Source organism: Rhinoderma darwinii, chromosome 6 (assembly GCF_050947455.1).
Source record: "Rhinoderma darwinii isolate aRhiDar2 chromosome 6, aRhiDar2.hap1, whole genome shotgun sequence".
Classification (NCBI taxonomy): domain Eukaryota; kingdom Metazoa; phylum Chordata; class Amphibia; order Anura; family Rhinodermatidae; genus Rhinoderma; species Rhinoderma darwinii.
The window spans coordinates 115003807-115025194 of NC_134692.1; the positions used below are offsets into that span (position 1 = coordinate 115003807).

At 40.1% G+C, this 21388-nt stretch overlaps 1 protein-coding gene across 3 annotated transcripts in view; it reads right to left on the reverse strand.

The window, feature by feature from the left end:
• The window catches only part of SNX29 (sorting nexin 29), a 417611-nt gene that overhangs the window by 140945 nt on the left and 255278 nt on the right, over positions 1-21388 (reverse strand). For all 3 annotated transcript variants that reach the window (XM_075830136.1, XM_075830138.1, XM_075830137.1), the window contains exons 16-18: positions 12681-12797; positions 7694-7749; positions 745-826 (exon numbers count right to left, since the gene is read on the reverse strand). In XM_075830136.1, coding sequence (XP_075686251.1) covers positions 745-826; positions 7694-7749; positions 12681-12797 — 255 coding nt within the window. The remainder of the gene's footprint in view (positions 1-744; positions 827-7693; positions 7750-12680; positions 12798-21388) is intronic.

Sequence of the window (21388 nt, forward strand, 5' to 3'; positions counted from 1 at the left end):
GAAAAAAGCGCACTAAATTGTGGCGGGTTTTAGGGTGGAATCTCCATTGCAGAAAACAATGTTAAAAAAAAAAAAAGTTTATACTTACTGTGATCTACATGGTCATAGTGACGCTTTCTTCTGTTCTCGTCCAGGCTGCCTCCTGGGGTGACGAAGCAGCCCGTGTGACCGCTGCAGCCTGTGATTGGCTGCAAAGGCCACATGGGATGAGACGTCCTCCCAGGAGGCCGGCCTGGATGGAGAACAGAAGAAAGTGTTGCTATGACAACGGCCGGGCCGTAAGTATTAACTCTTATTAATTTTACACATAAAAAGGTGTTTTTTGTTGGAGTTGCGATTTTTGCGGCGTAGTCGCAGCTTTTCCACCACAAAAATCACAGCATTTGCCAACAGGAAACCCGCAACAGAAAAGCTGCATTTCCGATGCATAAATTGACATTAAAAAAACGCACCACTGGTCACTTATGAACGTTTTTTCGGTGGATTTTTTTACACGGTGTGTGGATGAGTTTTGCAAAGAAAGCTGTTGCAGAAAATCTGCACTGTTCACGCTACGTGTGAACATACCCTTATAGTATAGCCATTGAGACATAACGAAGAACAAAATAAAAGTACAAAATATGTTTGAAATAACAAGTCCGTAACATCCCAGAATTATGGCATCTGTTCTCCAGACTGCAGAGAGAAGCCTTAACTGTTTCTACAGATGACCTGTTACGCTGTATCGCCTGCACAACTTCTTACCTGGTAGACATGAAAGGCGTGGGTAGATTTTCCTCGCAGGAAAACAGAGGGTATCCAAACATTTACAAGGGCACGGTGCGATCTGTAACAGAGACAAAGAGGTAAAGCTCACTGACATTTATTGAAATAGGAGAAGTGGATATTTTGTCTACCGGAACAATAATAATGGCATGAGAAACCAAATGTTATGCAGATATGAGTGGTGAGGGGGGTAGGAAGCCTTGACAGCTACAGACGAGCCAGAACACGATAACAAGCGCTTCCCCGTGTCATAGTGAACGATGAGAGGCCTCTTCTCCTGTGAAGGGTTCCTTTCTCAGCTTCTGGTTTTTACACCAGAAAACAACTTTATATTTTATAATCAAGTGAAAAATACTTGAAGCACAATCTGATGTCAAAGGACAGTCTACTCGCGCCATTTCCTGCACAAGTAGATAACGCTGAAGTGTGTGCGAGTACCAAGTGAAGGAAAATGAAATTCTCAGCTGACAGAGCATAAGTGACAACTACAACACCACACATTTCCCACAAAACTTTGCTTGTGGAGGGGTCAATAAATATTGTCGCCCATACTAAACATACAGCTCAGCTTGATAAAGGGTTAGTTCGCACTGAATTTTTTGGCGCTGATATTGGCGCAGAAACCGCATCGGAATCAGTGCCCTGAAAGGGCCCAAATCACTCCCCATTGATTTCCATGGGAGGCAGAGGAGTTTTTTTTTCCCGGGAGTTTTTTGTCCGCTCACAAAAAAAAAAAGCAGCATGCTCTTTCTTCAAGCAGTTTTTGCCTCTGACCTCCTATTGAAATCAATGGGAGACAGTAAAAACCTGCGGAGCTTGTTTTGAGACCTTCGCCTGCGATTTTGCATTAGATTTAAAGGCAACGGGCAAAATACACTGAAAAAAATGCATCAAAAAACGCTGGCAATTAAAATTCGGACTCAAAATTCCTGAAGGAAGTTGAGGCAGATTTTTTCTGCCTGACAAAAAAAAAACTATGTGAACTAAACCTTAAACTGTATCCTTCAACATTATTAGGAATGTAATGTAAACATTTCGTTTGTATGACTTTTTGATATCATCTAGCAATCCATTTACCCTTGTCTTTGTTACCATATATACATAAAAGCATACTTAGGTGTTGCCTTTGGTGAACCTCTGCTTGTATATAAGTGAAACGCATCATCAATAATTCCCTGATGTGCTTCTATTGCCTGAACCATCATGAGCGATTTAGGTAATGGGTTAGAGCAGCAACGAAAATTACACTGTTGACGTTGCCAGGAGGTCACAAGAGGGAAATTTAATTTCCCAGAAGTCGTTTCCCTTTATTATCCAAATCGTTCCTGCTCATGAAAGAAGCAATTTAGGCAGTAGAATTAGAACAGCACCCATAGTGTTAACCTGACCTAAGCACATCAAGGCATAAGGGGTCCATGACATTCATTGCTTGAGGGCCAGACCTTTGGGTCCATTTCTGGGTAGAGAAACCGCCAATAATTCAATGGCAAGTATACATGATGAACCTTCACTTTAAGTACATGATAAAAGATAGTTAAACTAATGAATGTTGTTGTCTGGCTTTTGATAACCACATTTCGCATACTCTTTTAAGGCATGTTAGGCTCTGTTCACGTAGCATTTTAAGCATGAACTTGAAAGTGTATTTCATATTTTGTTTTTTAAGGAAAAAACAATCCAGTAAACAGAGGAGCCTGGTCCAAACAGGATAAGTTAAAAATGACCGACCTTAAAGAATAGCATATAGATTTATCAAAATGTCACCAAATTATGTTATATCAACACAGTACTATATAGAGACGACAGGAAAATATACCCCTCAGACACAAAATGAAGACCAATGCAAATGGAACATGCAGCACGGACAACAATACAGTAAGTAATAATGATAATAATATAATCTCCTAAAAAAAAGTCGCATCACTTGCGCCTTTTCTCCAAGTCTCGGAAGTATTCGTGCCTGAAAATTGGGATCCACTGGTGATCTCGATCTCTAGATGGTGTAAGTAGTAGGTTTATCTAAATGTGGCTTTTTTGCCTCTCTATAGTAGGTAGTATCATATGGTTACTCATATTTTGTGGCAGCTATGCTATAGACCAGGGGTCTCAAACTCGGCCGGGTAAGTGGGCCGCATATAGAAAAAATGTGAAGTGGTCGGGCCGCATAACTTTCAAATTTAATACAATACAAAATTATTGTTAATCAATTAGTTATTTGAACTACTATAACACTATATTACTATAATAATAATACCGCTAGGTTTAAAATTTGAGAGATTTCTCCACATGCTTATTTCAACAATCCAGCTTTCCAGTTTAAGTGTTGCTAAATGCAGTCTGGCGGCTCAGTTAGCACCCATGTCAAGATTGGGCAGCCCCTTTTTAGATAGTGCCACAGTGCCCTCGGTGGATGCTGCCGCAGAATCCTATGTAGATGCGGCCACAGCAGTGCCCTCTGTAGATGCGGCCACAGAGGTGCCCTCTGTAGATGCTGCCACAGAGGTGCCCTCTGTAGATGCTGCCACAGAGGTGCCCTCTGTAGATGCTGCCACAGCAGTGCCCTCTGTAGATGCCGCCACAGCAGTGCCCTCTGTAGATGCCGCCACAGCAGTGTCCCCTGTAGATGCCGCCACAGCAATGCCCCCTGTAGATGCTGCCACAGCAGTGCCCCCTGTAGACTGGGACTCCTGCTCTGGGGAAGCCCATGACATCATTGTCGATGTATGGACAGCGATGTCAGAGGCTTCCCCAGAGTCCCGGAGAAGAGCCGATAATAGCGCTCTGCCCGGGACTCCGCTCTGGGGAAGACCCTGACACACTGTCCATATATGGGCAGAGATGTCAGGGAATTCCACAGCGTCCCGGAGCAGAGCCGATACTAGCGCTCTGCCCGGGACTCCGCTCTGGGGAAGACCCTGACACACTGTCCATATGTTGACAACGATGTCAGGGAATTCCACAGAGTCCCGGAGCAGAGCCTGTACTAGCGCTCTGCCCGGGACTCCGGCTCTGGGGAAGCCCCAGACATCGCTGTTCATATGTGGACAGCGATGTCAGGGAATTCCAGAGTCTCGGAGCAGAGCCGATACTAGCGGCAGATGACAGCCCCAGGGGCCGCATGCGGCCCGCGTGCTTGAGACACCTGCTATAGACAATTTCTATAGCCCCCGTTCTTCTAGGAGATGACCGTTATAACGTTTCTGTATATAGCCATCTATTCACATCATTATTGAATATATCTTTCTGTATATCATAGGAAATTAACATTTTGCAGCTATTTATCGCTTTGTCCTGATTGACTTTATTGGTGATATTAATAGAGTAGATACATTTTTTACTACCTATGCTTGTTGTAGATATATACTTTGTACTATCTATTTCTCTCCACCTAGAGTTTTAGGCTTTGTGAAATATTACTACCGTACTTTTCCCCTGAGACTTTCTAGATTACATTATCATCATTATGCCTTACTGTATGTGCTTTATGTGCCATTTTCATACGTTTTCATTTTACGACTGAGAATATCTAATACAAAGTATATATCTACTACAAGCATAGGTAGTAAAAGCTAGTCAAAATGTTGTATCTAATCATATTAACCATAAACAAAGTCATTCAGGACGAAGAGATAATTAGCTGCAAAATGTTAATTTCCCATCACATACAGAAAGATATATTCAATAATGATGTGAACAGATGGCTATATACAGAAGCATTATAACGGTCATCTCCTAGAAGAACAGGGGCTATGGAAAGTGACTATCACATGGCTGCAAAAAAATATGACTAACTATATAATAATAATAGTACCTAATATAGAGAGGCAAAAAAAAAATCACGTTTCATAAACATACCCTTGGATATATTGGGCCGTGGCATGTGCCAAGAAAGCAAACACCTTGACACACTTTTCACGGCAACAGCAGCTTCATAAAGAGACGCCTGTGGATTCCAATTGTCCGGCATGAATACTTCCGGGACTTGGAGAGAAGGTGCACGTGATGTAACTTTCTAGGAGTTTAGATTATTATCATTATTCTTTACTGTATTTTGACACTTGTTCTGTTTTAATTTTGTGCCTGAGGAGTATATTTCCCTATTATCTCTATATAGTACGGTAATGGTATAGCATAATATTGTAACATTTTGATATATAAAGTTCTATGTGATTTTTTTAAGATTGGACGTTTTGCGCCTTTATTTTTTGTTTAGGTTGTATTTGACTTGGGCGATGTCCTATGTCCTTTTTTGAGGACGTTTTGCAGGTTAGTTGCCCAAGAAGTTGCAGGTTTCCCCTCCAGTGAAGTCCATGGGAGATATGAAAATAATTGAGTGCACTCACTCGGCTGGTTCCACATCTACCAGTGGAGACATCTCAAAGCAGTTTAACCCCACTAGGACCTTATCAGCCATAAAACAAGGTTGAAGAGGTTCCCCACCTAAATGCCAAAATTTATATTTACACAATTATAGTTCATTTCAGTTTGAGATATATTTAAATTAAAAAAGTCCTGCCAAGCCTCCTAGCCAATTTAGTACAACTCTTTCTTCAGCAGATGTGAAGTGAATGTCATTAAGCCTCGTCAAAATAAAGCTGCAATATATACGCATTACAGTCCCAATGAAGGCAATGGGGAAATAAAAATACAGAGATCAGTTAGAAAACAAAGCTGAAACTTCATTCTAGCAATTAATGAGGGTGCCTGGGCACATACCCACGCCAATGACCCCTTTTGACACGTATCAATGATAACTTTGTGTACTCTGGGGTACAGCGGTTGAGAGAGACTCTGGACGTATGACATCACAGTAAAGAATTGGGTTGTTAGGCAGTGTATTCTTAGCAACCAGATTGTCAGTCATGGCAGTAGCTGCTTAAAACTGTGGTGGTACTGTAGCTCGGCAGGAGTAATGCCCTGCAATGTGTACATTAGTAAAATGTATCTATATATTTTAATTAGTATGCAAGATGTTTTTAAGTCTGCCTTTTTAATTTTCGATCTTTAATAACCCCATCATGAGTTTCTGTCACATACAGTACTGTGCAAAAGTTTTAGGCAATTGTTGAAAAATGCTGCAAAGCAAGAATGCTTTAAAAAATAGAAGCGTTAATAGTTGTTATTTTTTTTATAAATTAACAAAATGCAAAGTGACTGAACAGAAGAGAAATCGAAATCAAATCAATATTTGGTGTGACCACCCTTTCCCTTCAAAACAGCATCAGTTCTTCTAGGTACACTTGCACACAGTTCTTGAAGGAACTCGGCAGGGAGGTTGTTCCAAACATCTTGGAGGACTAACCAAAGATCTTCTGTAGATGTAGGCTTCCTCAAATCCTTCTGTCTTTTCATGTAATCCCAGAGAGACTTGATGATGTTGAGATCAGGGCTCTGTGAGGGCCACATCATCACTTCAACGGCTACTTGTTCTTTTTTACACTGAAGATAGTTATTAATGACATTGTCTGTACGTTTGGGGTCGTTGTCCTGATACAGAATAAATTTGGAGCCAATCAGACGCCTACCTGATGGTATTGCATGATAGCTACATATTTGCCTGTATTTTTCAGCTTTGAGGACACCATTAATCCTGACCAAATCCCCAATTACACTTGCTGAAATGCAGCCCCAAACTTGCAAGGAACCTCCACTCATTATTGTACCGCTCTCCAGCCCTTAAGTTAACAAACTGCCTTCTGTTATAGCCGAATATTTACAATTTTGAATCATCAGTCCAGAGCACCTGCTGCAATTTTTCTGCACCCCAGTTCATATGTTTTCGTACATAGTTGAGACGCTTGGCCTTGTTTCCATGTCAACGGTATGGCTTTTTGGCCGCAATTCTTCCACGAAGAGCACCTCTAACTAGACTTCTTTGAACAGTAGATGGGCGTAACTGGCGACACTGCTGGACATCTTCCGATTTAGAAGGAAAGTAAGCATGATGTTTCCTTGATCTGCTGCACTAAGTCTACTTGGCCGACCACTGCGTCTATGGTCCTCTTTGCCTGGGAGAGACCTTGCTGATTATAGAACTACCTTGTGTCTTGTTGCTGCGCTCAGCCTTGCCATGGTGGATCAGTGACATGAAACGGTCTTCCACAACCTCAACTTTGTAGCAGAATCTGGTTGTTCCTCACCCGCTTCTAAACCTCCTACACAGCTGTTTCTCTAACAGTTAATGATTGTGTTTCAAACTCCATATGAGAATTATGATCATTATCACCTATTTGGTATAATTGGTTAATCATAGACCGGATTATAATCCTGCAAAATCCATGAATTTGTGCAAGTGTACCAAGAAGTATTGATGCTGTTTTGAAGGCAAAGGGTTGTCACACCAAATATTGTTTTGATTTAGATTTCTATTCTGTTCATTCACTTTGTATTTTGTTAATTGATTAAAAAAAACACTATTAACACTTCTATTTTTAAAAGCATTTTTTGTTGTTTTTTTGTTTTAACTGTTTATTGAAATTTTACAATGTACAGAAAGTGAAACAAATGTGATCAGACAGACAAAAGTTTCTGGTCCGTATAGTTACAATAAACAATGTTAGAAAAAGAGATTGTATCCATTATCCAAGCAATATATATATATTATAAACAGTGCACATAAATCAATCTCCCCTCCCCCCATGCAAATGGATATCAGGCTTGTATATATAAAAAAAAAAAAAAGAGAAAAGTTAGAAATAAGGAATAGTACATAATAAATCAAAGTCAGCCCAAATGATGTAGGAAGAATAGATTAGTGTTTGCATTTTTTTTTAACTTTGCAGCACTTTTCCATAACTGCCTAAAACTTTTGCACAGTACTGTGTATAATGGCAGATATATTCTATAGTTGATTTATGAGCTAATTCTCAGAAAAGTCATACGTGCACAGTGATTTAGCGGCTTCACGGGAGTAAGTTCTTAAACTTACATTTCAAAGTCTGACATACTTTGGTCTTCAGATGTTTGACTCAAATCTCCAGGGACCTAGGATGACAAAAATTGAATACATTGTAATGTGCATCAGATAATACTTAATAAAACTCAAATGTATAAGAAAAAAAATGGATTTCATTTTTTTAAATGCCACAGCAGTAATAAAAGTCCCTATTAAAAACAGGTTGTCCACTCAACCCCATAGACATTAAATAAAGCGTCATGGCACAACCGCGACTGCCACTCAATTCAAAATGTTAGTCCAAGTGATCGGTGGGGGTCCCAGTGGTAAGACCTCCAGCGTTCATACATTTATCACCTGTCCTGTGGATAGGTAATAGATGTTCTTAGTTGGAAACCCCCTTTAAAAGGTAGTCTAACCCCCAGGTCATCTATTTATTTATTTAGTTTTTTATTACAGTGAATACAGTGTTATGTCTTTTTCGTCAATAAAAGAAGCTTCACTCTCTCTCTCTCACACTACTGTTCAAAAATTTGGGGTCACCCAGGCAATTTTGTGTTTTCCATGAAAACTCACACTTCTATTTATCAAATGAGTTGCAAAATGACTAGAAAATATAGTCAAGACATTGACAAGGTTAGAAATAATGATTTTTATTTTAAATAATAAATTTTCTCCTTCAAACTTTGCTTTCGTTCGTCAAAGAATGCTCCATTTGCAGCAATTACAGCATTGCAGACCTTTGGCATTCTAGCTGTTAATTTGCTGAGGTAATCAGGAGAAGTTTCACCCCATGCTTCCAGAAGCCCCTCCCACAAGTTGGATTGGCTTGATGGGCACTTCTTGCGTACCATACGGTCAAGCTGCTCCCACAACAGCTCTATGGGGTTGAGATCTGGTGACTGCGCTGGCCACTCCATTACAGATAGAATACCAGCTGCCTGCTTCTTCCCTAAATAGTTCTTGCATAGTTTGGAGGTGTGCTTTGGTTCATTGTCCTGTTGTAGGATGAAATTGGCTCCAATCAAGCGCTGTCCACAGGGTATGGCATGGCGTTGCAAAATGGAATGATAGCCTTCCTTATTCAAAATCCCTTTTACCTTGTACAAATCTCCCACTTTACCAGCACCAAAGCAACCCCAGACCATCACATTACCGCCACCATGCTTGACAGATGGCGTCAGGCACTCTTCCAGCATCTTTTCAGTTGTTATGAAGTCGCCTCTTCACTGTAGACACTGGCGTTTTGAGGGTACTATTTAATAAAGCTGCCAGTTGAGGACCTGTGAGGCGTCTATTTCTCAAACTAGATACTCTAATGTACTTGTCTTGTTGATCAGTTGTGCAGCGGGGCCTCCCACTTCTCTTTCTACTCTGGTTAGAGCCTGTGTGTGCTGTCCTCTGAAGAGAGTAGTACATACCGTTGTAGGAAATCTTCAGTTTCTTGGCAATTTCTCGCATGGAATAGCCTTCATTTCTAAGAAAAAGAATAGACTGTCGAGTTTCACATGAAAGCTCTCTTTTTCTAGCCATTTTGAGAGTTTAATCGAACCCACAAATGTAATGCTCCAGATTCTCAACTAGCTCAAAGGATGGTCAGTTTTATAGCTCCTCTAAACAGCAAAACTGTTTACAGCGGTGCTAACATACAGTGAAGGAAATAAGTATTTGATCCCTTGCTGATTTTGTAAGTTTGCCCACTGTCAAAGACATGAACAGTCTAGAATTTTTAGGCTAGGTTAATTTTACCAGAGAGAGATAGATTATATAAAAAATAAAAAAAACAGAAAATCACAGTCAAAATTATATATATTTATTTGCATTGTGCACAGAGAAATAAGTATTTGATCCCTTTGGCAAACAAGACTTAATACGGTGGCAAAACCCTTGTTGGCAAGCACAGCAGTCAGACGTTTTTTGTAGTTGATGATGAGGTTTGCACACGTTAGATGGAATTTTGGCCCACTCCTCTTTGCAGATCATCTGGTAATCATTAAGATTTCGAGGCTGTCGCTTGGCAACTCAGATCTTCAGCTCCCTCCATAAGTTTTCGATGGGATTAAGGTCTGGAGACTGGCTAGGCCACTCTATGACCTTAATGTGCTTCTTTTTGAGCCACTCCTTTGTTGCCTTGGCTGTATGTTTCGGGTCATTGTCGTGCTGGAAGACCCAGCCACGAGCCATTTTTAATGTCCTGGTGGAGGGAAGGAGGTTGTCACTCAGGATTTGACGGTACATGGCTCCATCCATTCTCCCATTGATGCGGTGAAGTAGTTCTGTGCCCTTAGCAGAGAAACACCCCCAAAACATAATGTTTCCACCTCCATGCTTGACAGTGGGGACGGTGTTCTTTGGGTCATAGGCAGCATTTCTCTTCCTCCAAACACGGCGAGTTGAGTTAATGCCAAAGAGCTAAATTTTAGTCTCATCTGACCACAGCACCTTCTCCCAATCACTCTCAGAATCATCCAGATGTTCATTTGCAAACTTCAGACGGGCCTGTACATGTGCCTTCTTGAGCAGGGGGACCTTGCGGGCACTGCAGGATTTTAATCCATTACGGCGTAATATGTTACCAATGGTTTTCTTGGTGACTGTCGTCCCATCTGCCTTGAGATCATTAACAAGTTCCCCCCGTGTAGTTTTCGGCTGAGCTCTCACCTTCCTCAGGATCAAGGATACCCCACGAGGTGAGATTTTGCATGGAGCCCCAGATCGATGTCGATTGACAGTCATTTTGTATGTCTTCCATTTTCTTACTATTGCATCAACAGTTGTCTCCTTCTCACCCAGCGTCTTACTTATGGTTTTGTAGCCCATTCCAGCCTTGTGCAGGTCTATGATCTTGTCCCCGACATCCTTAGAAAGCTCTTTGGTCTTGCCCATGTTGTAGAGGTTAGAGTCAGACTGATTTATTGAGTCTGTGGACAGGAGTCTTTTATACAGGTGGCCATTTAAGACAGCTGTCTTTAATGCAGGCACCAAGTTGATTTGGAGCGTGTAACTGGTCTGGAGGAGGCTGAACTCTTAATGGTTGGTAGGGGATCAAATACTTATTTCTCTGTGCACAATGCAAATAAATATATAGAATTTTGACTATGTGATTTTCTTTTTTTTTTAAATATAATCTCTCTCTCCCTGGTAAAATTAACCTAGCCTAAAAATTCTAGACTGTTCATGTCTTTGACAGTGGGCAAACTTACAAAATCAGCAAGGGATCAAATACTTATTTCCTTCACTGTAATTGCACAAGGGTTTTCAAGTGTTTCATCCATTAGCCTTCTAACACAGTTAGCAAACACAATGTACCATTAGAACACTGGAGTGATGGTTGCTGGAAATGGGCCTCTATAAACCTATGTAGATATTGCATTAAAAACCAGACGTTTGCAGCTAGAATAGTCATTTAGCACATTAACAATGTATAGAGTGTATTTCTGATTAAAATAAGTAAATTTCTAAGTGACCCTAAGCTTTTGAACGGTAGTGTGTGTATATATATATATCTAAAAACACACACGCATATACACACACATATACACAAACATACACTGTAATTAATATCTCATAGCTGCAGACAACTGCACAGTTAGAAAATGTAAAACAACTACGTGTTTGTCTCTAAGACACACTAAAAACTGCAGTCTACCCATGAGGATGACAGATAACGCTCTTACAGAAGGAGTAAGCAAGCAATAACAGTTCTCTGCTAGGAAATCGATGTCAGAAAATTCCAAATAACGATCTCATGCTACCAATCTACTTGGATTTATTTGTAATCTACAGAGCGCGCATTCTACTCTTACGACTCCAATTGCTGAATATTTAAATGCTGCATTATACATCAGGCGAGGAAAGTGGGTTTTGAACAAAAAAAAAAAGCCTCGAGAGAGAGAGAATATGCAAAGCATGGCTCAGAATTACATCTAGCTTGATACACTATACACATTAAGGGATAGAGGGACATCTTACCTATAGTGACAAATGGGTCGGTTTGTTAGGTATTATATAACTTATACAAATGTATTATGTAATCTATAGGATGATGGGGTTCTGTTTGCTTAGACAAACTAATGTAAAGCAGTCATTTGAATATATTGCTTGCTCTGGGATCACTATGGTGACAGCAGACAGAGCCATGTGCATAGACATGGGGTCATGTGATCTCTACCCATAAGAATACATTTACAAAAGTAAAGGTCACATGACAGAATGTTCATACTAGGGTAAACGGTTACCGTTACCATGGCAACCCCAGAGCAAGCAGCAAGATAAAACATACAGTATTAACAAAACTACAACTATTAGAATAAGATAAAATTATAACTCACAGATGCCATCCCAACAAAGAAAATAGGGGTAAAGATGCACACCCTTAATAGTCCCCCAAACTTGTTTTGACCGAGCTGCACATATTGTTATGATAATATGTGGTGGATATGTTTCATCACTCAATTGAAAAGCTTATGTGCTACTAGTCCCCTGATGGACCTCTTATGAGGGGGCAGGCATCAAGACGGGTCTTGTATGGTGTACTTGGGGTACAGAGGATTAGGTTCCTAACAGGAACTGTACTGATCACAGTGCTTACATGGTTAAATGGTTGGGATCTGAGTTTTCTCTGATCTTTGCTGTTTGTCAGGGAGGGTGACTGTCATTCACAGCTATGCCTGCGTGATCACCATGATGCACATGTACTGTCTCACGTGGGAATTACCTCCTGCCAATGACGTACATATTGTGGCAAAGGGTTTATATTCAGTGATCATTTATTTTTTTGGGCTGAATTAATCTGCCTGTATAATATTTCAGTAATAGTTACAACCACCAGCACCAAATAATTTACTGAACACTACAATATAAACATGTATAGTAACGTATTTGTTGGCTTGGATTATAATATATTAGACATTTTGCATGGTTAATTTTTTTTTAAAGATTTTAAGAATGCATATTGTCTTCATTGCTACTCATTCAATTAATCTTCAGCTGCAAGTAGAATAAAAAACAGAATACTTACCGGCCCTCTGAGATCAATAAGTTCTTGCCTCATTTGTGACACAAGCATTTCTTTTGCAATGAGAGTACGGTGAAGCCTTTCGTTGAATTCTATCAACTCTCCATGCATTTCAGCAACCTAGAAAGTGGGGGAGACCGTGTTAGACCCATGTACTTGGATGGAGATCTGAATATTTATCACCATAATGACTCCGGATATTGAAGAATGAATATTACACATGAAAGAGCCACTATCCTTCTTGGCTTTCTTGTGCAGACAAATATTCATAATAATCACAGAAAGTCAGAGCAATTTCTGCCAGAATATTGACTACACTGCGATTGTGAGAAATGGGTTTGCTTGTTTTCAATGAGCTTTTAAGTGACAACCGTTTCTTAAAATGAACATCGGTTCCAAAAGTGGAGATCAATTACAGGAAGCAATACTGCAGTCTTTGAATCGTTACTGTGAATATCAAAGAACGCTGGGCTGACAGATATCAACACAAACCACTTTTAATGAATTTGTATTTGTTGTGGCTTGTGAGGAAATCCAATTCTTTTATTTTTTTTTTTCACTAAGATACTTTCAAGCATTATGGCTTTTTAGAAATTACTGTTTAGGAGTGCATAAAACCATAATTTGGATACAAAATGGCAGAAAGATTTCACGTAAATAGTAGTGTGCACACACTTAACCCCTTAAGGACGCAGCCTTGTTTTGGCCTTAAGGCTCAGAGCCCATTTTTCAAATCTGACATATTTCACTTTATGTGGTAATAACGTCGGAATGCTTGAACCTATCCAAGCAATTCTGAGAATGTTTTCTCGTGACACATTGGGCTTTATGTTAGTGGTAAAATTTGGATGATATATTCAGTGTTTATTGGTGAAAAATTGCAAATTTAGGGAAAATGTATAAAAAAAGCATTTATCAGAATTTAAATGCATCTACTTGTAAAACAGACGGTTATACCACCCAAAATAATTACTAGTTCACATTTCCGATATGTCTACTTTAGATTGGCATCGTTTTTTGAACATTCTTTTATTTTTCTTGGACGTTACAAGGCTTAGAACATAAACAGCAATTTCTGTTTTTTTTAAGAAAATTTCAAAAGCCTTTTTTTTAAGGTACCTGTTCAGTTCAGAAGAGGCTTTGAGGGGGCCTATGTATTAGAAACCCCGATAAAACACCCCATTTTAAAAACTAGACCCCTCAAAGTATTAAAAAAAGGATTTAGAAAGTTTTTTAACCCTTCAGGCATTTCACAGGAATTAAAGCAAAGTGGAGGTGAAATTTGCACATTTCATTTTTCTTGCTGAATTTCAATTTTATTAAAAAAAATTTGTGTAACACGGAAGGTTTTACCAGAGAAACACTACTAAATATGTATTGTCCAGATTCTGCAGTTTTTATAAATGTCCCACATGTGGCTCTAGTGCGCTCGTGGACTAAAACACAAGCCCCAGAAGCAAAGAAGCACCTAGTGCATATTGAGGCCTCTTTTTTATTAGAATATATTTTAGGCAGCATGCCAGGTTTGAAGAGGTGTTGAGGTGCCAAAACAGTAGGAATCCCCCAATAGTGACCCGATTTTGGAAACTACACCCCTCAAGGAATTAATTTATGGTTGTTGTTATCATTTTGACCACACAGTTTTTTCACAGCACCTATTTTAATTGGGCTGAGAAATTAAAAAAATGAAATTTTTTCCAATAAGATGTAATTTCTTATCAAAATTTCCTATTTTCACAGGGAACAAAATACCCCATTTTGTTGCCCAATTTGTCCGGAGTGTGGCAATACCCCATTTGTGGTGATAAACTGCCATTTGGGCCCATGGGAGGGCTCAGAAGGAAAGGAGAGCTATGTGTTTGTTGGAGTCCAGATTTGGCTGGATTGGTTTTCGGGTGCCATGTCGCATTTGCAGAGCCCCAGAGGTATCAAAGCAATGGAAACCCACCAGAAGTTGACCCCATTTTGGAAACTACACCCTTCAAACAATTCATTTATGGGTAATGTGACTATTTAGACCCCATAGTTTCTTCACAGAACTTATTTGAATTGGGCTGGGAATTTAAAAAAAAATTACTTTTTCCAATAATATGTAGTTTTAGCTCAAAATTTCTTATTTCACAAGAAATAAAATACTCCATTTTGTTGCCCAATTTGTCCTGAGTGCAGCAATACCCCATTTGTGGTGATAAACTGCCGTTTGGACCCATGGGAGGGCTCAGAAGGAAAGGAGCGCTATTTGTTCTTTGGAGTCCAGATTTTGCTGGATTGGCTTTTGGGTGCCATGTCGCATTTGCAGAGCCCCAGCGGTATCAAAGCAATAGAAACCCACCAGAAGTGACCCCATTTTGGAAACTACACCCCTCAAGGAATTCATTTATGGGTGTTGTGACCATTTTGACCCCACAGTTTTTTCACAGAACTTATTTGAATTGGGCTGGGAATTAAAACAAAATTATTTTTTCCAATAATATGTAGTTTTGGCTGAAAATGTCTAATTTTCACAAGAAATAAAATACCCCATTCTGTTGCCCAATTTGTCCTGAGTGCGGCAGTACCCCATTTGTGGTGATAAACTGCCGTTTGGGCCCATGGGAGGGCTCAGAAGGAAAGGACCACCATTTGGCCTACTGGGGATTTTTTGGTGCAAAGTCATGTATGCAGAAGCCCCTGAGGTACCAGTACAGTTGAAACCCCCAAAAAGTGACCCCGTTTTAAAAACTACACCCTTGAGGCATTCATATAGAGGTGTAGTGAGCATTTTGACCGGAGACATACACCCCATAAACTGTAATGTGGGTTCTCATGGGTACGTCAATACCCTACATGTGGCTGTAATCAGCTGCCTAGGCACGCAGCAGGGCTCAGAGGGGAAAGACGAGGGGGGATAAGCTGTGCGGAGTACATTAGGGTAAGTAAAACTGGGGTAGATTAAAAATCAAGGGATGATACATTTTGAAGCACTCTTTCATACGGAGCCTTAGTTTTCCGGGACACGTGTCACATTGATATATTGTGTCCTTCCTTATCCCCCTCTTTGTACCTCTTTTGACTTTTTCCTTTCTTGCCAGTTTGGGGAACTTCTCCTGGAAAGTTTTGCCCTGGTACGATGCGTGTGGCCCCCCTTCTTGGTCCCTAAAAATTAGTTTCTTGATAACCACCTCTTGAAATTCCAGGAAAGTTCCCGTCTGGCCTGTACATCGATGTAGCACGTACTCGTTGTACAATGCCATCTGTATGATGTGCCCGGCCAGCTTCTTATACCACACCGCATGGCGCTGTAGGGCTTCAGGACTTGATCTGACAAGTCCACCCCTCCCATGTACCTATTGTAGCCCAGGATGCAGTCTGGTTTGGGCGTCTCTGTACTGGTATCTCGTACAGTTACATGGGTACTGGTGTGACATCTCTCATCCTTGTACTTGACACACAATATCTTGCTGCTAGAATGTGCCCTGCTCTCACCCCTTCTGAGTGTTTGCCCTGCAGAGTCTTAGGGAGGCCTCTCAGATTTCTTCTAGCAGTGCCGCATGACGCAGGACTTCTGGGAGCAAGGCACATGAAGAGTGGGACACTGGAATAAAAATTATCCAGGTAGAGTTGGTAACCCCGGTCCCAGCAGTGGGTGCACCAAATCCCACACAATTTTTGCATTAACTCCCAGTAAGGGGGGGGGGGGCATTCTGGGGGCTGTGCACTGGTGTCCTTCCCTTCATATGTCCTAAATTTGTAGGTATACCCTGCTGCTCTCTCGCACAGCTTATACATCTTTACGCCATACCTTGCCCTCTTACCCGGCAGGTACTGGCGGAATTGAACCCTCCCTTTAAAATGTACCAAGGACTCATCAATAGAAATACACTTCTCGGGGGTGTATGCTTGGGAAAACCGGGCACTGAAACGGTCTAATAGGGGTCTCCATTTATACAAACGGTCAAAACTGGGGTCATCTCGGGGTGGGCACGGCTCATTATCAGTATAATGTAAGAAGCGAAGTATTGCCTAATTTATTTATTTTTTTAGGTTCCAGTTCAGTTCTGAAGTTGCTTTGAGGGGCCCATATATTAGAAACCCCTATGAAACACCCCATTTTAGAAATTAGACCCCTCAAAGTATTCACAACAGCATTTAGAAAGTTTATGAACCCTTTAGGTGTTTCACGGGAATTTAAAGCAAAGTAGAGGTGAAATTTACTTTTTTTTTTTGTCAGAAAATCCTTTTTATACCACTTTTTTTTATAACACAAAAGGTTTTACCAGAGAAACGCAACTTAATATTTATTACCCAGATTCTGCAGTTTTGAGAAATATCCGACAAGTGGCCCTAGTGCGGTAATGGACTGAAGCACCGGCCGCCGAAGCAAAGGAGCACCTAGTGGATTTTGAGCCCTCCTTTTTATTAGGCACCATGTCCGGTTTGAAGAGGTCTTGTGGTGCCAAAACAGTGGAAACCCCCCAAAAGTGACAGCATTTTGGAAACTAGACACCTTGAGGAATTCATTGTAGTTTTCTTGGGGTGCATGCGACTTTTTGATCAGTTTTTATTCTATTTTTATGTGGCGTGGTGACTAAAAACCAGCAATTCTACTATTGTTTTTTTATTCTATTTTTTTTACAGCGTTCACCGTGCGCTATAAATGACATATTCACTTTATTCTGCGTGGCGATACGATTACAGCGATACCAGATATTTATAGTTTTTTTTTTGTCTTATGGCGTTTGCGCAATAAAATACGTTTTGTAAAAAATCATTCACTTTTTGTGTTACCTTATTCTAATAGCCAGAACTTTTTTATTTTTCCATCAATAAAGCCGTGCGAGGACTTATTTTTTGCGTAACGAACTGTAGTTTCCATCAATACTATTTTTAGGTACATGCGACTTTTTGATCTCTTTTTATTCCATTTTTTGAGAGGTGAAGTGACCAAAGAATTGTGATTCTGGTACGGTTTATTATTATTTTCTTTTACGGCGTTCACCGCGCGGGATAAATAACAAAATAATTTTGTAGTTCAGGCCGTTATGGACGCGGCGATACCAATTATGTATAGTTTATTTATTTGTTTATATATTTTTATTAATAATAAAGGACTGATCAGGGGGGATTTTTACTTTTATTACTTTGAAATCTTTTATTTTCTTATTTTTACACATCTTTTTTTAACTTTTTTACTTTGTCCCACTAGGGGACTTGAGGGCAGTGTATTAGAGCTGTCAGCCACTCACTGACAGCAAGCATAGTGGGTCCTGACTTCGTCAGGACCCACTAGGCTTCCGTCGATGGCATAGCCGGACGCCATTGTTTGTTGTCCGGTTGCCATAGTCACCATCGCCGGCCGCTATCATGTAGCAGGCAGGCGATGGCAGCTTAACCCCTAAAAAGCCGTGATCGTTATTGAACACGGCTTTTCAGGGGTTAATCAGCGGGGACACAGCGATCGGTCCCCGCTGTAGGAGCTGTGACAGCTGCTGTACGAGACCGCAGCTGTCACAGCTCCTGTATGTGTCGGGAGTAACGGCCGTTACTCCCGTGACGTACTATTCCGTCATGGAGCGCGAACAGGGCGGTTTCCATGACGGAATAGTACTTCACTAAGGGGTTTTACTATCAGGGACATTCAAGCCATATCCACAGGATTGGTCATAAATGTCAGATAGATGCATGTCCCGCCTCTGGGACCCGCACCTAACTCTAGAACGGGGCCCCCTAAACCCTGTTCTACCACTCTGTGCTCTGGCTGAAGCGTGTGATTTCCCACCATGAAGAAGAAAACAGCGTAACTCGCTGAGCTACGCTGTTTCCATAAGTCCCATAGAACTGAACGGTAGTTATGGAAACAGCATAGCTTGCATGCTACACTGCTTCCGCAACGGCCATTCACTACTATGGGAGTTATGGGGACAGCGTAACTCACAGGTCGGAAATCACACGCTTCAACCGGAACACAGTGGTAGAATGGGGTTTAGGGGGCTCCGTCCTAGAGATAGGAGCGGGTCCCAAAGGTGGGACCCACATCTATCTGACATTTATGATATATCCTGTAGATATGTCATAAATGTCCCTGATGGCAAAAACCCCTTTAATTATACAAATGAAAGGGATAGAAATTCTTGAAACTGGGAAGCACATGAAATAATCTGTTTCTCCGACCGCACAAATACAATGTAACAGAATTCTTCAACACCACAAATTAAGATAATTAAATAAACAATCAAAGTAAGACAACAAAAAGGACATAATAAAATAAAAGTACAAATACAAGGGTCTGGTAATTCCACAGAAGTACTCTTGAAGTTCTGATTCTAACGCCACACTGGGGATGGTGTCCAGCTATGGCACTAAATAACACAGTCTTTTGTATTGCCAATTGTCCAAGAGTTTTGGCTACGGTAAAATACGTAAAAACAGTGGAGTAGAAATAAGGAGTACAGAGGGTGCAATGAGTTGCTGTTCTGGCGGTACATACAGACTTCCCTGCCAACAAGACAAAAGTAGAAAAGTAACAAACAAAACATATAGGCTCCTCAATAATAGTATCTAAAGCGCTATCCCTGGCTCTGGACACAATTCACCCAACTAAAATTAATGATAAGCGAAGAAATAAAAAAAAAATGGTTCAAAGAAAGTTTGTTTTTACTGTTTTATTAAATTAAATGCTCAATAATTGCAAAAATCAAAACGGCGTATAAAAATAGTCAACAAAAGTCATAGACTCCTAATATAATATTAAAGTTGAGGCCATACAGTTGAAATTTGTCAGCCTATTTACCTATTGAATACTGTCCAAGTGATAAAAAAAAACAACTAAAAACCCCAAAAAAATCATCCATATTTCAATAGGGGTATATATAAACACAACAACAATAATATGGCAGAGAACATTTACCCATGGCTTTCCTGCAATTTCATTCACGGTTTGGAAAACAATAGAATCTGGATCTATTTAACCCCTTGAGTACCCAGCTCATTTTGGCCTTGAGGACCAGACCCATTTTTTCAAATCTGACATGTATCACTTTATGTGGTAATAACTCCGGAATGCTTTTACCTATCCAATTGATTCTGAGATTGTTTTCTCGTGACATATTGTACTTTAGTTTAGTGCAAAAATTTGGTCGATAAATTCATTGCTTATTTGTGAAAAGCACCAACATTTAGCGAAAATATGAAGAAATTATGATTTTTCCAATTTTAAATGTATCTGCTTGTAAAACAGATGGTAATACCACACAAAATAGTTACCAATTAACATCTCCCATATGTCTACTTTATGTTTGCATCGTTTTTTGAACATCCTTTTATTTTTCTATGACCTCACAAGGCTTAGAACTTTAGCAGCAATTTCTCATATTTTTAAGAAAATTTCAAAAAGCGATTTTTTCATGGACCAGTTCAGTTCTGAAGTGGTTTTGAGGGCCTTATATATTAGAAACCCCCATAAAACACCCCATTTTGAAAACTGCACCCCTCAAAGTATCCAAAACAGCATTCAGAAAGTGTTTCAACCCTTTAGGCGTTTTACAGGAATTGAAGGAAAGTAGAGCTGAAATTTTCAAATTTCATTTTTTTTTACAAAATTCATATGTAATACATTTTCTTCTGTACCACAGAAGGTTTTACCTGAGAAACGCAACACAATATTTATTGCCCAGATTCTGCAGTTTTTAGAAATATCCCACACGTGGCCCTAGTGCGCTAATGGACTGAAACACAGGCCTCAGAAGCAAAGGAGCACCTCTTGGATTTTGGGGCCTCCTTTTTTCAGAATATATTTTAGGCACCATGTCAGGTTTGAAGAGGTCTTGTGGTGCCAAAACAGTGGAAACCCCCAAAAGTGATCCCCATTTTTTAAACTACACCCCTCAGGGAATTTATCTAGGGGTATAGTTAGCATTTTGACCCCACAGGTATTTTGCTATATTTTCTAGAGTTTTCTGTGAAAATGAAAATCTACTTTTTTTCTGGAAAAACTTAAAAATTTCTAATTTTTGCAAGAAATAAAGGAGAGAAAGCACCCCAACATTTGTAAAGCAATTTCTCGCGATTACGGAAATACCCCATATGTGGTAATAAACTGCTGTTTGGACCCATGGCAGGGCTCAGAAGGGAAGGACCCCCATTTGGATTTTGGAGCTCTGATTTTACTGGAATGGTTTTCAGTGCCATGTCACGTTTGCAACGCCCTGGAGGGACCTAAACAGTGGAATCCCCCCAAAAGTGACCCCATTTTGGAAACTATACCCCTCAAGGAATTTTTCTAGTGGTATAGTTATCATTTTGACCCCACAGGTTTTTTGCTGAATTTATTGGAATTAGTCTGTGAAGATGAAAAGAGACTTTTTTTTGAAAAAACACAGAATTTTCTAATTTTTATAAGGAATAAAGGAGAAAAAGCACCTCAAAATTTGTAAAGCAATTTCTCCTGATTACGGAAATACCCCATATGTGGTAATAAACTGCTGTTTGGACCCATGGCAGGGCTCAGAAGGGACGGAGCACCATTTGGATTTTGCAGCTCAGATTTTGCTGAATTGGTTTCTGGGGGCCATGTCGCATTTGCAGAGTCCCTGAAGTACCAGTATAGTAGAAATTCCCCAGATGTGATCCCAATTTGGAGACTATACCCCTGAAAGAATTAAATTAGAGGTGTAGTGAGCATTTTGAGCCCTCAGGTGTTTTATAGATTTTATTAGAATTGGTCCGTGAAAATG